This window comes from Somniosus microcephalus, chromosome 23 (genome assembly GCF_052327205.1).
Source record: "Somniosus microcephalus isolate GS21.2 chromosome 23, FLI_Smic_1.0, whole genome shotgun sequence".
NCBI lineage: Eukaryota > Metazoa > Chordata > Chondrichthyes > Squaliformes > Somniosidae > Somniosus > Somniosus microcephalus.
The window spans coordinates 920,209-937,744 of NC_141009.1; the positions used below are offsets into that span (position 1 = coordinate 920,209).

General features: G+C 54.0%; 1 protein-coding gene across 3 annotated transcripts in view; it reads left to right on the forward strand.

The window, feature by feature from the left end:
- The first annotated feature begins 1,267 nt into the window (after positions 1-1,267).
- Positions 1,268-17,536, forward strand: part of wdr5 (WD repeat domain 5) — a 59,076-nt gene continuing 42,807 nt past the window's right edge. The window contains exons 1-4 of one of the 3 annotated variants that reach the window (XM_085965188.1): positions 1,271-1,592; positions 2,550-2,632; positions 9,638-9,846; positions 17,169-17,277. In XM_085965188.1, the coding sequence (XP_085821314.1) occupies positions 9,769-9,846; positions 17,169-17,277 (187 nt within the window). In that variant the 5' untranslated portion in view covers positions 1,271-1,592; positions 2,550-2,632; positions 9,638-9,768. Of the gene's footprint in view, positions 1,593-2,549; positions 2,633-9,637; positions 9,847-17,168; positions 17,278-17,536 lie in introns of all 3 variants that reach the window. The other 2 variants (XM_085965190.1, XM_085965187.1) reach the window with 2 other exon arrangements.

A 17,536-nucleotide genomic window follows, 5' to 3' on the forward strand; every position in this document is an offset into this window, starting at 1 on the left:
TCTCTCCTCATAATCTAACCCTTGGAGCCCTGGTATCATTCTGGTAAACCTACGCTGCACTCCCTCCAAGGCCAATATATCCTTCCTAAGGTGTGGTGCCCAGAACTGCTCACAGTGCTCCAGGTGTGGTCTAACCAGGGCTTTGTAATAGCTGCAGCATAACTTCCCCCTTTATATTCTAGCCCTCTAGTTATAAAGGCTAACATTCCATTAGCCTTTTTGATTATTTTTTCTACCTGACCATTACATTTTAGGACCTGTGCACATGGACCCCTGAATCTATTTTGACCTGCATTATTCCTAGCTTTTCACCTTGGCAGGTGGGTCAACATCTGTAAAGAACAAAGGCAGGTTAATGGTTGGGGTAGAGACCCTTTCTCAGATGATCATAGAATGATACAGCACAGAAGGAGGTCATTCGGCCCATCATGCCTGTGCCGGCTCTTTGAACGAGCTCTCCAATTAGTCCCACTCCAATTAGTCGGGCCGAATGGCCTCTTTCCCCAAAGCACTGCAAATTTTTCCTTTTCAAGTATTTATCCAATTCCCCTTTTGAAGGTTAATATTGACGTCTCATCACTTTACAGCCGATGAAGTACTTTTGGAGTTTAGTCACTGCTGAGGCAAATATCATAGACGCAATTAAGGGGAAGCTAGACAAGTGCTTGAGGGAGAAAGGAATAGAAGGATATGTTGATAGGGTGAGAGGAGGCTGGTGTGGAGCATAAACACTGACACATAGAAACATAGAAGATAGGAGCAGGAGTCGGCCATTCGGCCCCTCGAGCCTGCTCTGCCATTTAATGAGATCATGGCTGATCATCCAAATTCAGTACCCTGTCCCTGCCTTCTCCCCACATCCCTTGATCCCTTTAGCCTTAAGAAATATATCTAACTCCTTCTTGAATATATTTAATGAATTGGCCTCCACTGCCTTGTGTGGTAGAGAATTCCACAGGTTCACCACTCTCTGGGTGAAGAAATTCCTCCTCATCTCTGTCCTAAATGGCTTACCCCTTATCCTTAGACTGTGACCCCTGGTTCTGGACTCCCCGACCATCGGGAACATCCTTCCTGCATCTAGTCTGTCTAGTCCTGTTAGAATTTTATAAGTTTCAATGAGGAGCAGTCGGGCCGAATGGCCTGTTTCTGTCTCACATTGAATCTGCTTCCAGCGCTCAGTCAGTCAGTGCGCTCCAGCTCTGGCCCTGTCTGGCCGCGGGGGGCGCTGTGGCAGGAGGCTCCGGCCGCGGGGGGCGCTGTGGCGGGAGGCTCCGGCCGCGGGGCTGCTCTTGGCCGCTTCGGCTCGTTGTCGCTGGCCGGGCCCGGGTTTGGCGGCTCGGCGCTCCCGCCACAGCAACCCGCGGGGAGAGAGCGAGGCCCAGGGAGACCGAGCGAGAGACCCAGGCCCGGGGAGACCGAGCGAGAGACCCAGGCCCGGGGAGACCGAGCGAGAGGCCCAGGCCCGGAGGAGACCGAGCCAGAGGCCCAGGCCCGGGGAGAGAGCGAGGCCCAGGGAGACCGAGCGAGGTGTCCGGGGAGAGAGCGAGGCCCAGGCCCGGGGAGAGCGGCGGCGCCAGGCCCAGCACCAGGTAAGCGCGGCGGGGAGCGGGGCTCAGCCCGTGTCCAGGGCCTCCGCCCCGGAGATCCATTACCCGGGTCCCAGCGGGCGAGAGTGCCCCGGGGTTGCAGCCCGGTGTAAAGGCTCCTGTGGAGCCCCGGCCCGGCACAGGGTGCGGATCTCTGCCCGTGCTGTGGGGTGGGGGAGCGCCATTGGCCTCAGTGCCCCTGGGGTTGCTTGGGAGCGGGGTTTGGGGATGGTTTGGGGTGGTTTGTGGGGGGGGGGGTTTAGGGATGGTTTGGGGGCGGGTTGTGGTCCCTCTCCGGGCCCCACTCGTGGTCCCTCTCCGGGCCCCACTCGTGGTCCCTCTCCGGGCCCCACTCGTGGTCCGGGGGACTCTCGATGCCGCCATGAATTGCGGCTGGACCGAGAAACACCAGACTGGCAGATTCCACTGCAGCCCGCGAGGACCCAACACCCCTGGTTAAATAGCCCGCGCTGTTGACTGGGTGTTGGGTCCTCGCGGGCTGCCCAGTGCCCGGGGAGCTGTAGCCGGGCCAGAGGTGGGGAAGGGGAGTATAATAGGGCGCTTCAGAAGTCCTCAGGCACAGGTTGGGAGGGACAGCATTGGAATCTGCCAGTCTGGTGTTTATCATTCTCCACCGTAAGAATCATCCGACATAGTTAAAGAATTTCTGCAGCTGTATCATTTCTGAGCAGCATTGTGCTTCCATTTGGGATTGGGGTCCGTGTGTTCCAGGCAGGAATGTGGGTGTTTCTGTACAAGAGGGGGCTAAGGTTGATCTGTCGGGAGGGCACAGCTGTCGCAGGAGTTTCAGCCTGTAAGTGTTCAGTGTTTGTATCAGAACACCAGCATCTGCAAACTGAGCTGGCCCAGTATGGTCTCGCAACAAGTGGGTTTGTGGGAGGGCAGGTTTTCAGATGGAATAAGATGTTTTTTTCCCCCCTTTTATCTCCTCTCCTGAAGACGCAGACTTTTGCTGCTGTTTGGTTCCTCGGGGCTCCCGATACTTCGTCTATATCGCCATTCTTCAAGCACCAGCCTAGGCGGTGAGCATAGCGGGCTACACCGTCCACATCCACACACACCAGCATTCCTCCAGGATAGTGATCAGGACCAGGCAGCGTAGAACAGAATCATGGAATCGTACAGCATGGAAGGAGGCTGTTCGGCCCAGCGCTGGCTCTGGCTCTGAGGGAGCTATCCACTTTGTCCCTTTCCCCAGACCTTTTTAAAATTATTCTTTTAAAATATTTACTCACTTCCCTTTTAAAAGTTATTGTGGCTTCTGCTCCCTGTTCCTGGTCGGATATACCACGTCCGAACACAATCTGCTGATCTCTCCCTACTTTCTTGATGATCTTACATTTCTGCAGGCTAATTACGGACCAGTGGAAATAGTTTTTCTTAATTTATCGTAGTGGAACCTCTCAGATTTTTGAACACCTCTTTTAGATCTCTTAAACTTCTAATCAAAGAGCCCCAGTTTCTCTGATCTCTTCTAACTAAAGCCTGTCAACCCTGGGATCGTCAGTGAATCTCTCCTGCACCCTCTCCATGGCCTTGGCATCCTTCCTAACATGAGGAGCCCAAAACTGAACACACTATTCTAACTGTGGCCTCACCAATGATTTGCACAGGTTTCACACTCCCTCTTTGTGTCAAAGATTTGTGCCTCTGAACCCTTCAGACTTTCCGCTGCTCGGCTCCTGTTAAAGTTTTAACCAGTTTCTGCATGTTTCCTCCTCATTCTTCCTCCCAAAATGTCACTCTACAATTCTCGCTACTGTATTAAATTTTATCTGACACCTACCCACCTGCCTCTGTCCTCTTGAATAAAGTCGGCAATCCTGTCTACGGTCATGGGCCTGAAACATGAAGACCAGCCTTCCCCCTCTCCGCAGACACTGCCTGTCTACGGTCGTGGGCCTGAAACACGAAGACCAGCCTTCCCTCTCTCCGCAGACACTGCCTGTCTACGGTCATGGGCCTGAAACACGAAGACCAGCCTTCCCTCTCTCCGCAGACACTGCCTGTCTACGGTCATGGGCCTGAAACACGAAGACCAGCCTTCCCTCTCCATAGACACTGCCTGTCTACGGTCATGGGCCTGAAACACGAAGACCAGCCTTCCCCCTCTCTCTATAGACACTGTTTGACCTGCTCAGTGCTGTTTATATTTCAGGTTTTCAGCGTCTGCAGGATTATGCCCTCTTGAAGTTGCTTCTAGTCCTCTTCATGGTTAACCACTCTCCATGTTGTTGTGTTAGCTGCAAACTTTGATGGTGTGGCCCAAGATCCAAGTCCGGATCATTTCTCTATATTGAGAAGAGCAACAGTCATAAAAAATGGAGCAGGAGCAGGCCACACGGCCCCTCGAGCCTGCTCCACCATTCAATAAGATCATGGCTGATCTTCGACCTCAACTCCACTTTCCTGCCTGATCCCCAGGTCTCCACACTGACCCCTGGGGGACGTTACTGTTCATGTCCCTCCAGTCTGACAAACATCCATTAATCACTACTCTCCGTTTTGTCCTTTAACAAACTTCCTATCCACACTGCCACGCTCCCTTTCATAAAACGTGTCTTCATTTTATCAACAGGCCTTCTATGTAGCACCTTCTCAAATGCCTTTTGAAAATCCATATAAACAACATCCACTGCATTTCCTTTATAAATACACCCTATTTTCTTAAAGAACTCTTATTAAATTTGTCAGACACAACTTGCCTTTTATAAATCCGTGCTGGCTGTCCCTAATTAAAATGCATCTTTCTAAATGAGTTTCAATTTTATCACGTATTCTGGTCTCGAGAAGTTATCCTGCCACTGACATTAAACTGACTGTGCGATGGTTTCTCCCTTTCTGAACAGAGGTGTCACATGATCAACCCTCCAGTCCTCTGGCACAACCTCCCTAACAAAGGATGTTTCAAAGATTGTGGTCAGAACCTCTGCTACTTCCTCGCTGACTTCCCTCAGCTTCCCAGGATGCAGCCAGCAGGGTTCCAAGCCCGTTTTATCAGCTCCATGTTACCCTCTCTAACCACTCCCTGTGTATCCTTTCACTCCCACGACCCCACTCCTGTGAAAACCGGGGCAAAGTCCTCATTTAGTATCTGTCCTTCCTTCAACCTCTGAGAGATTATTTTTCCACCTCTAATCACCTCTGCTCTCTCTTGCTAGTCGTCTTTTTATGTTTATAAAATATGCTATTTTTTCCTTGCTGGTCTTCACACCCAATCTTAAGCTTTCTAATCTTTATTTTCCCTCTTTATTCTTCATTCTTGACTTGATTTCCTTTTGTGCTGTTAGCCTGTGCTCCGTCTAATGCCTCTTTGAAGTCTAATTGTTTCGCTCATCCGGTTAGTTTCCGCTCTCGCAGCTCCTTAACGTGTGGAAATAACTTGTGTCTGTACCCTACCATCGACTTAAACATTTCCTATTATTTATTTGCTGTCTTATTTGACATTTTTCTAGTTTCTCTGGGCTAACTCCCTCTATATTTCACTGAAATTGTTTTTTCCCCCTGTCGAGTGTCTATCGCTGACTGATCCCTCGTTATTTACAGTTAACCCAAATGAATGGTATTGGCTTGGTTTTCCTGTTGTGTACTGGTCCTGAAACACGAACGGATTTACATTTGTGTGGCACTTTTTGCATTAAAGAATGCCTGGCCGTGTGTGAGCTCCACCTGTGTAAATGCCAGTCTCCCGGCGAGCGCTCAGTGCGGCTCACCTCCCACCCCTGACCTTGCCGACCTCCGTTAACTCACCGTCCTTTTCCGCATTGACTCTAAATTGTCGACACATGCCCATCACCGCCTTGCACGCACTCTGTCCACTTGACTGTGCGTTTTGTCCACACTCCACCATCGATGGCCGTGTGTTCAGTCACCTCCCCTACACCCTGCCCAGGCTGTGAGGCACCTTGGCGTGTCCTGCTGTGTTCCAGGTGTTATATGAAAGGAAATTGTGCTGGAAATTTGGAAAGAGGCGGCATGGAGTGATTTGAAAAAGAGGGTCAGGAAATTCAGATTTGTTTGGGGGCTGTGGGAGGGAGGAGGGTCGGGGCTGTTGGTGAGCAGTTCTGTTTGGGGGCTGTGGGAGTGAGGAGGGTCGGGGCTGTTGTTGGTGAGCAGTTTTGTTTGGGGGCTGTGGGAGGGAGGAGGGTCAGGGCTGTTGTTGGTGTGCCGTTCTGTTTGGGGGCTGTGGGAGGGAGGAGGGCCGGGGCTGCTGTTGGTGAGCAGTTCTGTTTGGGGGCTGTGGGAGGGAGGAGGGTCGGGGCTGTTGTTGGTGAGCAGTTCTGTTTGGGGGCTGTGGGAGGGAGGAGGGTCGGGGCTGTTGTTGGTGAGCTGTTCTGTTTGGAGGGTGTGGGAGGGAGGAGGGTCGGGGCTATTGTTGGTGAGCCGTTCTGTTTGGGGGCTGTGGGAGGGAGGCGGGTCGGGGCTGTTGTTGGTGAGCAGTTCTGTTTGGGGGCTGTGGGAGGGAGGCGGGTCGGGGCTGTTGTTGGTGAGCCGTTCTGTTTGGGGGCTGTGGGAGGGAGGAGGGTCGGGGCTGTTGTTGGTGAGCTGTTCTGTTTGGGGGCTGTGGGAGGGAGGAGGGTCGGGGCTGTTGTTGGTGAGCTGTTCTGTTTGGGGGCTGTGGGAGGGAGGAGGGTCGGGGCTATTGTTGGTGAGCCGTTCTGTTTGGGGGCTGTTGGAGTGAGGAGGGTCGGGGCTGTTGGTTTGCCGTTCTGTTTGGGGGCTGTGGGAGGGAGGAGGGTCGGGGCTGTTGTTGGTGAGCCGTTCTGTTTGGGAGCTGTGGGAGTGAGGAGGGCCGGGGCTGTTGGTTTGCCGTTCTGTTTGGGGGCTGTGGGAGGGAGGAGGGTTGGGGCTGTTGGTTTGCCGTTCTGTTTGGGGGCTGTGGGAGGGAGGAGGGTCGGGGCTGTTGTTGGTGAGCCGTTCTGTTGGGGGCTGTGGGAGGGAGGAGGGCCGGGGCTGTTGGTTTGCCGTTCTGTTTGGGGGCTGTGGGAGGGAGGAGGGTTGGGGCTGTTGGTTTGCCGTTCTGTTCGGGGGCTGTGGGAGGGAGGAGGGTCGGGGCTGTTGTTGGTGAGCCGTTCTGTTTGGGGGCTGTGGGAGGGAGGCGGGTCGGGGCTGTTGTTGGTGAGCAGTTCTGTTTGGGGGCTGTGGGAGGGAGGAGGGTCGGGGCTGTTGTTGGTGAGCCGTTCTGTTTGGGGGCTGTGGGAGTGAGGAGGGCCGGGGCTGTTGGTTTGCCATTCTGTTTGGGGGCTGTGGGAGGGAGGAGGGTTGGGGCTGTTGGTTTGCCGTTCTGTTTGGGGGCTGTGGGAGGGAGGAGGGTCGGGGCTGTTGTTGGTTTGCCGTTCTGTTTGGGGGGCTGTGGGAGGGAGGAGGGCCGGGGCTGTTGGTTTGCCGTTCTGTTTGGGGGCTGTGGGAGGGAGGCGGGTCGGGGCTGTTGTTGGTGAGCAGTTCTGTTTGGGGGCTGTGGGAGGGAGGAGGGTCGGGGCTGTTGTTGGTGAGCCGTTCTGTTTGGGGGCTGTGGGAGTGAGGAGGGCCGGGGCTGTTGGTTTGCCATTCTGTTTGGGGGCTGTGGGAGGGAGGAGGGTTGGGGCTGTTGGTTTGCCGTTCTGTTTGGGGGCTGTGGGAGGGAGGAGGGCCGGGGCTGTTGTTGGTGAGCCGTTCTGTTTGGGGGCTGTGGGAGGGAGGCGGGTCGGGGCTGTTGTTGGTGAGCAGTTCTGTTTGGGGGCTGTGGGAGGGAGGAGGGTCGGGGCTGTTGTTGGTGAGCCGTTCCTGTTTTATTCCAGTTAATTTGGGTGACATTCTGGAATAACAAGATTACTAAAGAAAGTTGCGTTTATGCAAAGCCTTATCCCATTGCTCAGATATGTCTCGGTGCACTCCGGGTAATCAGTTACTTTGACGTGCTGTGGCTGCTATGTGGATAAACGCAGCAGCCATTTTGTGCACAGCAAGATCCCACACCAAGATTGAGAGGAACGGCCAGTTACCGTTAATCTGCTTTTGCTGCCGTTAGTTGGGAGCAATGTTGGCCGCGACCGGGAGAATTCCATGCTCTCTTCAAATCGAGCTACGGGGTCTTTCGCATCCACCTGAAGCGCTGAAAGTGGCAGGTGGGACCACTGGCTAACGCCTCATCCAAAGGACGGCATCCGTGACAACGCAGCACTCCCTCAGTGCTGCACCGGAGCGTCGGCCCAGATTAGATGTGGAGTCCGGGAGTGGGGCGGCTGAGTCAAGCTGAAGGGTGGGAGCAGGATATCCTGGCGAGGAAAACAATTGGAGAATGGCTTCTGGAGGCGATGCAGGGGTCTCGGCGGAGGGGGGGCTGGCAGCGAGGGGGCAAGTGTGCTGGAGCTAGAATGAGGCATTCTTGATAATTGACTGGTTGTGAGTGTGGAAGTTTAGCTGAACAGGTTGGTGAGATTATACATCACCGGGTTGCGGCTGGAGCAAGAAGTCGGGGCGATTGATGGGGCTTTGATCAGTTGCTGATGGGTTTACCAATATACACCTGCAGGCAGAGCCCCGAGGAAGCTGTGGCTGATGAGCAGAGCGGGCCTGTAGCTATTTGGATTTTGCCTGTGTTGCTTGAGCTGAACTTTTAAAGTTTTAATCATTCTGCAATGCTGGAGGCAACAGCCTTTCCCCTCAGCAGAAGCCAGCAGCCTGGGACTGTTCTCAGCGTTAGTAACTTTGAAGCGTGGATTAGCTGTCGTGAGTTTTATGTACAATCTCAAACCATGCTAGCCATTGTGAGGAGATGACTTCTTGCATCAGTCAGTGGACGGGGTAGAGTGTCACTCTGTTCCATTCAGAGAGTGAGGGCTTAGCTGAGGCAGACTTTGGGGAGCCATCTGATCCCACATCAGTGGGAATGTGGGAAAGTCTGCACCAGATTAGCTTGAGTAGTTTTGATAGAGGGAGGGAGCCAATGTTCATAACTGAGGACTGTAGGGAAATTGATTGTGCTCATTGTGAAAACTGTGTGCTGTTCATTCAAGTATTTCATGTAAATAAACCCGAAGGATGGTCTAAAGCTGGGCTTTGCCCTGATAGAATGCTGCCTTCTATAGCGAGAGGAGAATGTGCTGCCTTCCCGTATCCAGGGTACAGAGTAAGGGCTCTCCGGTACAATCGCAATCGTTTACTTAGATATTGGGCAGTAGAAGGGTGCACTCTGGATCATAGGGGACGCAAGGTCCACATACGGGACTGATTGGTGATGCGAAACCAGTGAGAATATCCAGGGGGGAAAAAGCCTAAATTGTGAAGGGGTCAAAGATGAAGCTTTGGGGCACAATGTGGGGCACTGTCGGGGCACGGTTAAACCATCCTGAGGTGCAACGGCTGCATTGAGACCGGGTGGAACAAAACCCCAAGAACACACCGTGCTCTGCAGGCCCTGTTGGGCAGCCGTGCAGTGCTCTTGGCTGACTCGCACACCCTGCAGTAGGGCCTCCTGTGATGTGGGCCGATTCTTTACCTCATTGCCAGCCCGTGTATCTCTCTCGACGATATAAAAAGGGCAGCAGCAGGAGTTGCACACCGCAACGCTACTGTCCATGCCCACGCGGCGGCGGCTCTCCCTGCGCCCACACGACACCGACTCTCCCCCGCGTCCACGAGGAGGCTCTCTCCGCGCCCGCACAGCACCGGCTCTCTCCGCGCCCGCACGGCGCCGGCGCTCTCCGCGCCCGCACGGCGCCGGCTCTCTCCGCGCCCGCACGGCGCCGGCTCTCTCCGCGCCGGCACGACGCCGGCTCTCCCCGCGTCCTCGTGCAGTGAGGACAAGCCTGGCGGTTCCATTTATGCCTGTTATCTGTGATTTGTTTTGTGCTGTAACCTGATGTTTTTCAGAGACATATGTGAATAGAATTTCTTTAATGCTGGTAATCTGAAGCTCTTCCCTATCTGTCTGTCCAGGAATTCATTGAGTGATTGCAGCCTTCAGCTCTGAGATCGCGATGTTTCATCGTTTGTCCATGTGGATTTGAGCTGTGTTTCTGACTGACAGTTTTCTACATTTTGTCCAGTTTTTACAGAGACTCTGCCCACACCAGCTGTACCTGGGATTGGTGGTTGTATTTAGCCGGGGTTTGGGCACAAGCCGTGCCCTCATCCATTGAAACACCGGAACTCTGCCAGGCTCGCAAGGTCGGCAACGATGGCGACAGAAGACAAAAAATCCGAGTCGGAGTGCACAAAAACACAATCGGCACCTTCCTCCTCCAATCAAAACAAGGCGAGTAAACAAACATATTCATTGCAGAAGCTCACACACCAGGCACAGGTTAGAAACAGAAATATAGAAGATAGGAGCAGGAGTAGGCCATTCGGCCCCTCGAGTCTGCTCCGCCATTCAGTGAGATCATGGCTGATCATCCAAATTCAGTACCCTGTCCCTGCTTTCCCCCATATCCCTTGATCCCTTTAGCCTTAAGAAATATATCTAACTCCTTCTTGAATATATTTAATGAATTGGCCTCAACTGCCTTCTGTGGTAGAGAATTCCACAGGTTCACCACTCTCTGGGTGAAGAAATTCCTCCTCATCTCTGTCCTAAATGGCTTACTCCTTATCCTTAGACTGTGACCCCTGGCTCTGGACTCCCCCGCCATCGGGAACATCCTTCCTGCATCTAGAATGTCTAGTCCTGTTAGAATTTTATAAGTTTCAATGCGATCCCCTCTCATTCTTCTAAACTCCAGCGATTATAAGTCCAATCGACCCAATCTCTCCTCATACATCATTCCTGCCATCCCAGGTATCAGTCTGGTGAATCTTCGCTGCACTCCCTCCATGGCAAGAACATCCTTCCTCAGATAAGGCGACCTAAACTGCACACAATACTCAAGGTGTGGTCTCACCAAGGCCCTGTACAACTGCAGCAAGCCATCCTTGCTCCTGTACTCGAACCCTCTTGCTACGAAGGCCGACATACCATTTGCCTTCTTAACCGCCTGCTGCACCTGCATGCTTACCTTCAGCGACTGGTGCACAAGGACACCCAGGTCTCATTGCACTTTCCCTTTTCCCAATCTATTGCTGTTCAGATAATAATCTGTCCTCCTGTTTTTGCCACCAAAGTGGATAACCTCGCATTTATCCACATTATACTGCATCTGTCATGCATCTGCCCAATCACCCAACCTGTCCAAATCGTACTGGAGTTTCTCGGCATCCTCCTCACAGCACACACGCCCACCCAGCTTTGTGTCCTTTGCAAACTTGGAGATATTACATCTAGTTCCCTCGTCTAGATCATTAATATATATTGTGAATAGCTGGGGTCCTAGCACCGATCCCTGCGGTACCCCACTAGTCACTGCCTGTCACTCGGAAAAAGACCTGTTTATTCCAACTCTTTGCTTCCTGTCTGCCAACCAGTTCTCTATCCAAGTCAGTACCTTACCCCCAATTCCATGTGCTTTAACTTTGCACGCTAATCTCTTATGCGGGACCTTATCGAAAGCCTTCTGAAAGTCCAAATACATCACATCCACTGGTTCTCCCTTATCTACTCTACCAGTTACATCCTCAAAAAATTCCAGTAGATTAGTCAAGCATGATTTACCTTATGTAAATCCATGTTGACTTTGTCCGATCCTGTCACTGTTTTCCAAGTGCTCTGCTATTACATCTTTTATAATGGACTCTAGCATTTTCCCCACTACCGATGTCAGGCTTACCGGTCTATAATTTCCCGTTTTCTCTCTACCACCTTTTTTAAATAGTGGGGTTACATTAGCTACCCTCCAATCCATGGGAACTATTCCAGAGTCTATCGAGTTCTGGAAGATGACCAGCAATGCATCTACTATTTCTAGGGCCACTTCCTTAAGTACCCTAGGATGTAGATTATCAGGCCCTGGGGATTTATCCGCCTTCAATCCCGTCAATTTCCCCAACACCATTTCCCTACAAATACTGATTTCTTTCAGTTCCACCCTCTCATTAGACCCTATGTTCCCCAACATCTCTGGGAGGTTATTTGTGTCCTCCTTTGTGAAGACAGAACCAAAGTATGTATTTAATTGGTCTGCCATTTCTTTGTTCCCCATTATAAATTCCCCTGATTCTGACGGCAAGGGACCTACGCTTGACTTCACCAATCTTTTTCTTTTCACATATCTATAGAAGCTTTTACAGTCAGTTTTTATGTTCCCTGCAAGCTTACTCTCATGTTGTATTTTCCCCCTCTTAATTAATCCCTTTGTCCTCCTTTGCTGAATCTTAAACTACTCCCAATCCTCAGGTTTGCTGCTTTTTCTGCCCAATTTATATGTCCTCTCCTTGGATCTTATGCTATCCCTAATTTCCCTTGTTAGCCATGGTTGAGTCACCTTTTTTGTTTTATTTTTATGCCAAACATGGATGAACAAATTCTGTAGTTCATCCATGTGCTCTTTAAATGTTTGCCATTGCCTATCCACCGTCAACCCTTTAAGTAACGTTCCCCAATCCATCCTAGCCAACTCGCGCCTCATACCATTGTAGTTTCCTTTATTTAAATTCAGGACCCTAGTCTCTGAGTCAAATACTTCACTCTCCATCTTAATGAAGAATTCTATCATATTATGATCGCTCCGACCCAAGGGGCCTCGTACAACAAGATTGCTAATTAATCCTTTCTCATTACATAATACCCAGCCTAAGATGGCCTGATCTCAAGTTGGTTCCTTGACATATTGGTCCAGGAAACCATCACGTATACACTCTAGGAATTCCTCCTCCATGGTATTGTTACTAATTTGGTTAGCCCAATCTATATATAGATTAAAGTCACCCATGATAACTGCTGTGCCCTTATTGCACACTTCTCTAACTTCCTGTTTAATGCCATCCCCAACCTCCGCATTACTGTTTGGGGGTCTGTATACAACTCCCACTAATGTTTTCTGCCCCATGGTATTTCTCAGCTCTACCCATACAGATTCCACATCATCAGAGCTAATATCCTTCCTTACTGTTGTGTTAATCACTTTAACCAGCAATGCTACCCCACCTCCTTTTCCTTTTTGCCTGTCTTTCCTGAATATTGAATACTCCTGGATGTTGAATTCCTAGCCTTGGTCACCCTGGAGCCATGTCTCTCTAATCCCAATTATATCATATCTGTTTACATCTATTTGCTGAGGGGGCGGCATTCTATTGCTGAGTGAGCGCTGCACTGTCGGAGGGGCAGTACTGAGCGAGCGCCGCACTGTCGGAGGGGCAGTACTGAGGGAGCGCCGCACTGTCGGAGGGGCAGTACTGAGCGAGCGCCTCACTGTCCAAGGGACAGTACTGAGGGAACACCGCACTGTCGGAGGGGCAGTACTGAGGGACAGCGCACTGTCGGAGGGGTAGTACTGAGGGAGCGCCGCACTGTCGGAGGGGTAGTACTGAGGGAGCACCGCACTGTCGGAGGGGCAGTACTGAGGGAGTGCTGCACTGTCGGAGGGGCAGTACTGAGGGAGCGCCGCACTGTTGGAGGGGCAGTACTGAGGGAGCGCCGCACTGTCGGAGGGGCAGTACTGAGGGAGCGCCGCAATGTTGGAGGGGCAGTACTGAGGGAGCGCCGCACTGTCGGAGGGGCAGTACTGAGGGAGCGCCGCACTGTCGGAGGGGCAGTACTGAGGGATCGCCGCACTGTCGGAGGGGTAGTACTGAGGGAGCGCTGCACTGTCGGAGGGGCAGTACTGAGGGAGCGCCGCACTGTAGGAGGGGCAGTACTGAGGGAGCGCCGCACTGTCGGAGGGGCAGTACTGAGGGAGCGCCGCACTGTCGGAGGGGCAGTACTGAGGGAGCGCCGCACTGTCGGAGGGGCAGTACTGAAGGAGCGCCGCACTGTCGGAGGGGCAGTACTGAGGGAGCACCGCACTGTCGGATGGGCAATACTGAGGGAGCCCCGCACTGTCAGAGGGGCAGTACTGAGGGAGCGCCGCACTGTCGGAGGGGCAGTACTGAGGGAGCGCCGCACTGTCGGAGGGGCAGTACTGAGGGAGCGCCGCACTGTCGGAGGGGCAGTACTGAGGGAGCGCCGCACTGTCGGAGGGGCAGTACTGAGGGAGCGCCGCACTGTCAGAGGGGCAGTACAGATGGAGCGCCGCACTGTCGGAGGGGCAGTACTGAGGGAGCGCCGCACTGTCGGAGGGGCAGTACAGATGGAGCGCCGCACTGTCAGAGGGGCAGTACAGATGGAGCGCCGCACTGTCGGAGGGGCAGTACTGAGGGAGCGCCGCACTGTCGGAGGGGCAGTACTGAGGGAGCGCCGCACTGTCGGAGGGGCAGTACTGAGGGAGCGCCGCACTGTCGGAGGTGCCGTCCTTCAGCTGAGACATTAAACTGTGGCCCTGTCTGCCCTTTCAGGTGGATGTAAAAGATCCCATGGCACAATTTTGAAAAAGAAAATGGGAGTTATTCCCAGTGTCCTGGCCAATATTTATCCCTCAAATCAACATCACTCAATCAGATTCTCTGGTGATTATCTGGTCACTATCACAGTGCTGGTTGTTGGATCTTGCTGTGCGCAAATTGGCTGCCACGTTTACTACATTACAACAGTGACTACACTTCAAATAAACGGCGCTGGCTATAAAGCGCTTTGGGACATCCTGAAGTCATGAAAGGCGCTGTGTAAGTGTATGTTGTTTATCAACTCTGTGTCTCCCCCCCCCCGGACCTGGGGTGAATAGAATGTCGATTGTGTACAGCTTTGTGTCTCTCCTGCTCCCTCACTGTGCTACAGCGCCTCCTCACCCTTAAGTTTACATGATTACTGACTGCATTAAATGTGTTTCCCATTGAACAGAGACACTGCCGTCCAGACCACAGAGTGTGAACTTGCAGCTGTTTGTTCCTCTTGATTTAAAACACAGGCTTTGAAAGTCTCTTTGGTGTGAGTGGGCCAGTGCTGAGATGTTCCATCTGCATTATTGTGTCAGGGAGTAAGATAGTTATCATTGACTTCATTAAGTGTGTCGGGGCCCAACAAGTTGCACAGGGCTACGTACATCTTAACAGTGGTGCAGTGCTGCCACCTCTTGGCAGTGAAAGTCACTTTTATACTGATGGAGGCAGGATTTCCGCTCCTGCTCAGTGAGGACGAGGTTGCTCTGTAGCATTCATTAAAGAGCTGTTTCGCTGTTGCTGAGTAGTATGGATAAAATATACCTCCATTATTTGGAAACGGGCTCTAATTTTAACTTGTCGAGGGAGAGGAAATGGGCAGCTGTGGGTGGGGGGGAGGGCAACAGGTAAGCAAGGAAAGGCACAAAAAGTGAGAGCGAAATGGTGTGTGGAGGTGGAGTTTACTCCTCGTCCTGAGCAATAGCACACTCTGTGTCGACAGCTACACAAGCTGTCACTCTGGTACTGAAACCACAGACACAGCCCCAATGGAGAGAAGCCTACCTGTGAGAGAGTTCTGTGACTGAGTGCGATGGTAACAATTGAGCAGCTGGCAGGTTTACTCAGAGTAGGAAACAGGCGATAGCACCTCCTGCTCTGAATTTATAAACTAGAGGAAAGTTTTACTTTTTGAAATAAATGAAAGTTCCCAAAGTTGGTACTTGTAACTTGTCACCGCAGGGCGGAAATCTGCAATTAACCCGAGATTGGCAATCAGTGCAGGCACACTTCACCCGAGATTGGCAATCGGTGCAGGCACACTTCACCCGAGATTGGCAATCGGTGCAGGCACACTTCACCCGAGATTGGCAATCGGTGCAGGCACACTTCACCCGAGATTGGCAATCGGTGCAGGCACACTTCACCCGAGATTGGCAATCGGTGCAGGCACACTTCACCCGAGATTGGCAATCGGTGCAGGCACACTTCACCCGAGATTGGCAATCGGTGCAGGCACACTTCACCCGAGATTGGCACTCTGTGCAGGCTTTGTCGGCCAAGATTGGCACTCGGTGGAGGCACAGGTCGACCGAGATTGGCACTCGGTGGAGGCACAGGTCGACCGGGATTGGCACTCGGTGGAGGCACAGGTCAAGCGGGATTAGCACTCGGTGCAGGCACAGGCCGAGCGGGATTGGCGCTCGGTGCGGGCACCGTCGGCCGGGAATGGCGCTCGGTGCGGGCACCGTCGGCCGGGATTGGCGCTCGGTGCGGGCACCGTCGGCCGGGATTGGCGCTCGGTGCGGGCACCGTCGGCCGGGATTGGCGCTCGGTGCGGGCACCGTCGGCCGGGATTGGCGCTCGGTGCGGGCACCGTCGGCCGGGATTGGCGCTCGGTGCGGGCACCGTCGGCCGGGATTGGCGCTCGGTGCGGGCACCGTCGGCCGGGATTGGCGCTCGGTGCGGGCACCGTCGGCCGGGATTGGCGCTCGGTGCGGGCACCGTCGGCCGGGATTGGCGCTCGGTGCGGGCACCGTCGGCCGGGATTGGCGCTCGGTGCGGGCACCGTCGGCCGGGATTGGCGCTCGGTGCGGGCACCGTCGGCCGGGATTGGCGCTCGGTGCGGGCACCGTCGGCCGGGATTGGCGCTCGGTGCGGGCACCGTCGGCCGGGATTGGCGCTCGGTGCGGGCACAGGTCGGCCGGGATTGGCGCTCGGTGCGGGCACAGGTCGGCCGGGATTGGCGCTCGGTGCGGGCACAGGTCGGCCGGGATTGGCGCTCGGTGCCGGCACCGTCGGCCGGGATTGGCGCTCGGTGCGGGCACCGTCGGCCGGGATTGGCGCTCGGTGCGGGCACCGTCGGCCGGGATTGGCGCTCGGTGCGGGCACCGTCGGCCGGGATTGGCGCTCGGTGCGGGCACCGTCGGCCGGGATTGGCGCTCGGTGCGGGCACCGTCGGCCGGGATTGGCGCTCGGTGCGGGCACAGGTCGGCCGGGATTGGCGCTCGGTGCGGGCACAGGTCGGCCGGGATTGGCGCTCGGTGCGGGCACAGGTCGGCCGGGATTGGCGCTCGGTGCCGGCACAGGTCGGCCGGGGTTGGCGCTCGGTGCGGGCACAGGTCGGCCGGGGTTGGCGCTCGGTGCCGGCACAGGTCGGCCGGGATTGGCGCTCGGTGCAGGCACACGTGGGCCGGGATTGGCGCTCGGTGCAGGCACAGGCCGGCCGGGATTGGCTCTCGGTGCAGGCACAGGCCGGCCGGGATTGGCGCTCGGTGCAGGCACTGTCGGCCGGGATTGGCGCTCGGTGCAGGCACTGTCGGCCGGGATTGGCGCTCGGTGGAGGCACTGTCGGCCGAGGTTGATGACAATCTGATGGGAAATTTCAACACGAGACCATTTACACAGCAGAGATTCTGCAGCTAGTGTGTTAAATCACAACAGAGAGACAAACAACTGCATTTGCAGCAGAAACTACAAGAGAGCTGGTGTAATGATTTATTTTGTGGTGGTGGTTGTCTATCATATTTGAAGTCGTTGCCCCATGGTGATTATTGGGCCTGGGCGGTGACTGCAGGTTCGCCACGTGTTGGAATGGTACCTGCACACCTCACCTGCTCTGGGGACGTCAGGACGGAGTGAGCTTGTTTCTTGTTTTTGCGATCACAGTTTCACCTGGTGTAGATGGAGACTGGTTGTTTTAAATAAAATCTCTCCTGTGTGTTTGAATAACAGCCTTCTGCGGTGAAACCAAACTACACCTTGAAATTCACGCTGGCCGGACACACGAAGGCCGTGTCCTCGGTGAAGTTCAGTCCAAATGGCGAGTGGCTGGCAAGTTCCTGTGAGTAAACCTGTTGCATTATTGGTTCACCTGATAACTGTAGTCGGTGATTGCTGAAAATCGAATGTTTTCACATTAATCAATGAGTCCTAGTGATCAGTGGTTAAATGCCCTGCCCGGTGCGGGGGCCGAGCTGCGCTGGCCTGGTAGCTCCCAAGTTGAAGCCCCAGTTTGCGGTGAGTTAGCTGATTCCAGCCGGTGTGCTGGGGGCTGGGGCAGGGGGGAGGGTGGCGATGTTTGTCTGCCATGCCCCTGGGTT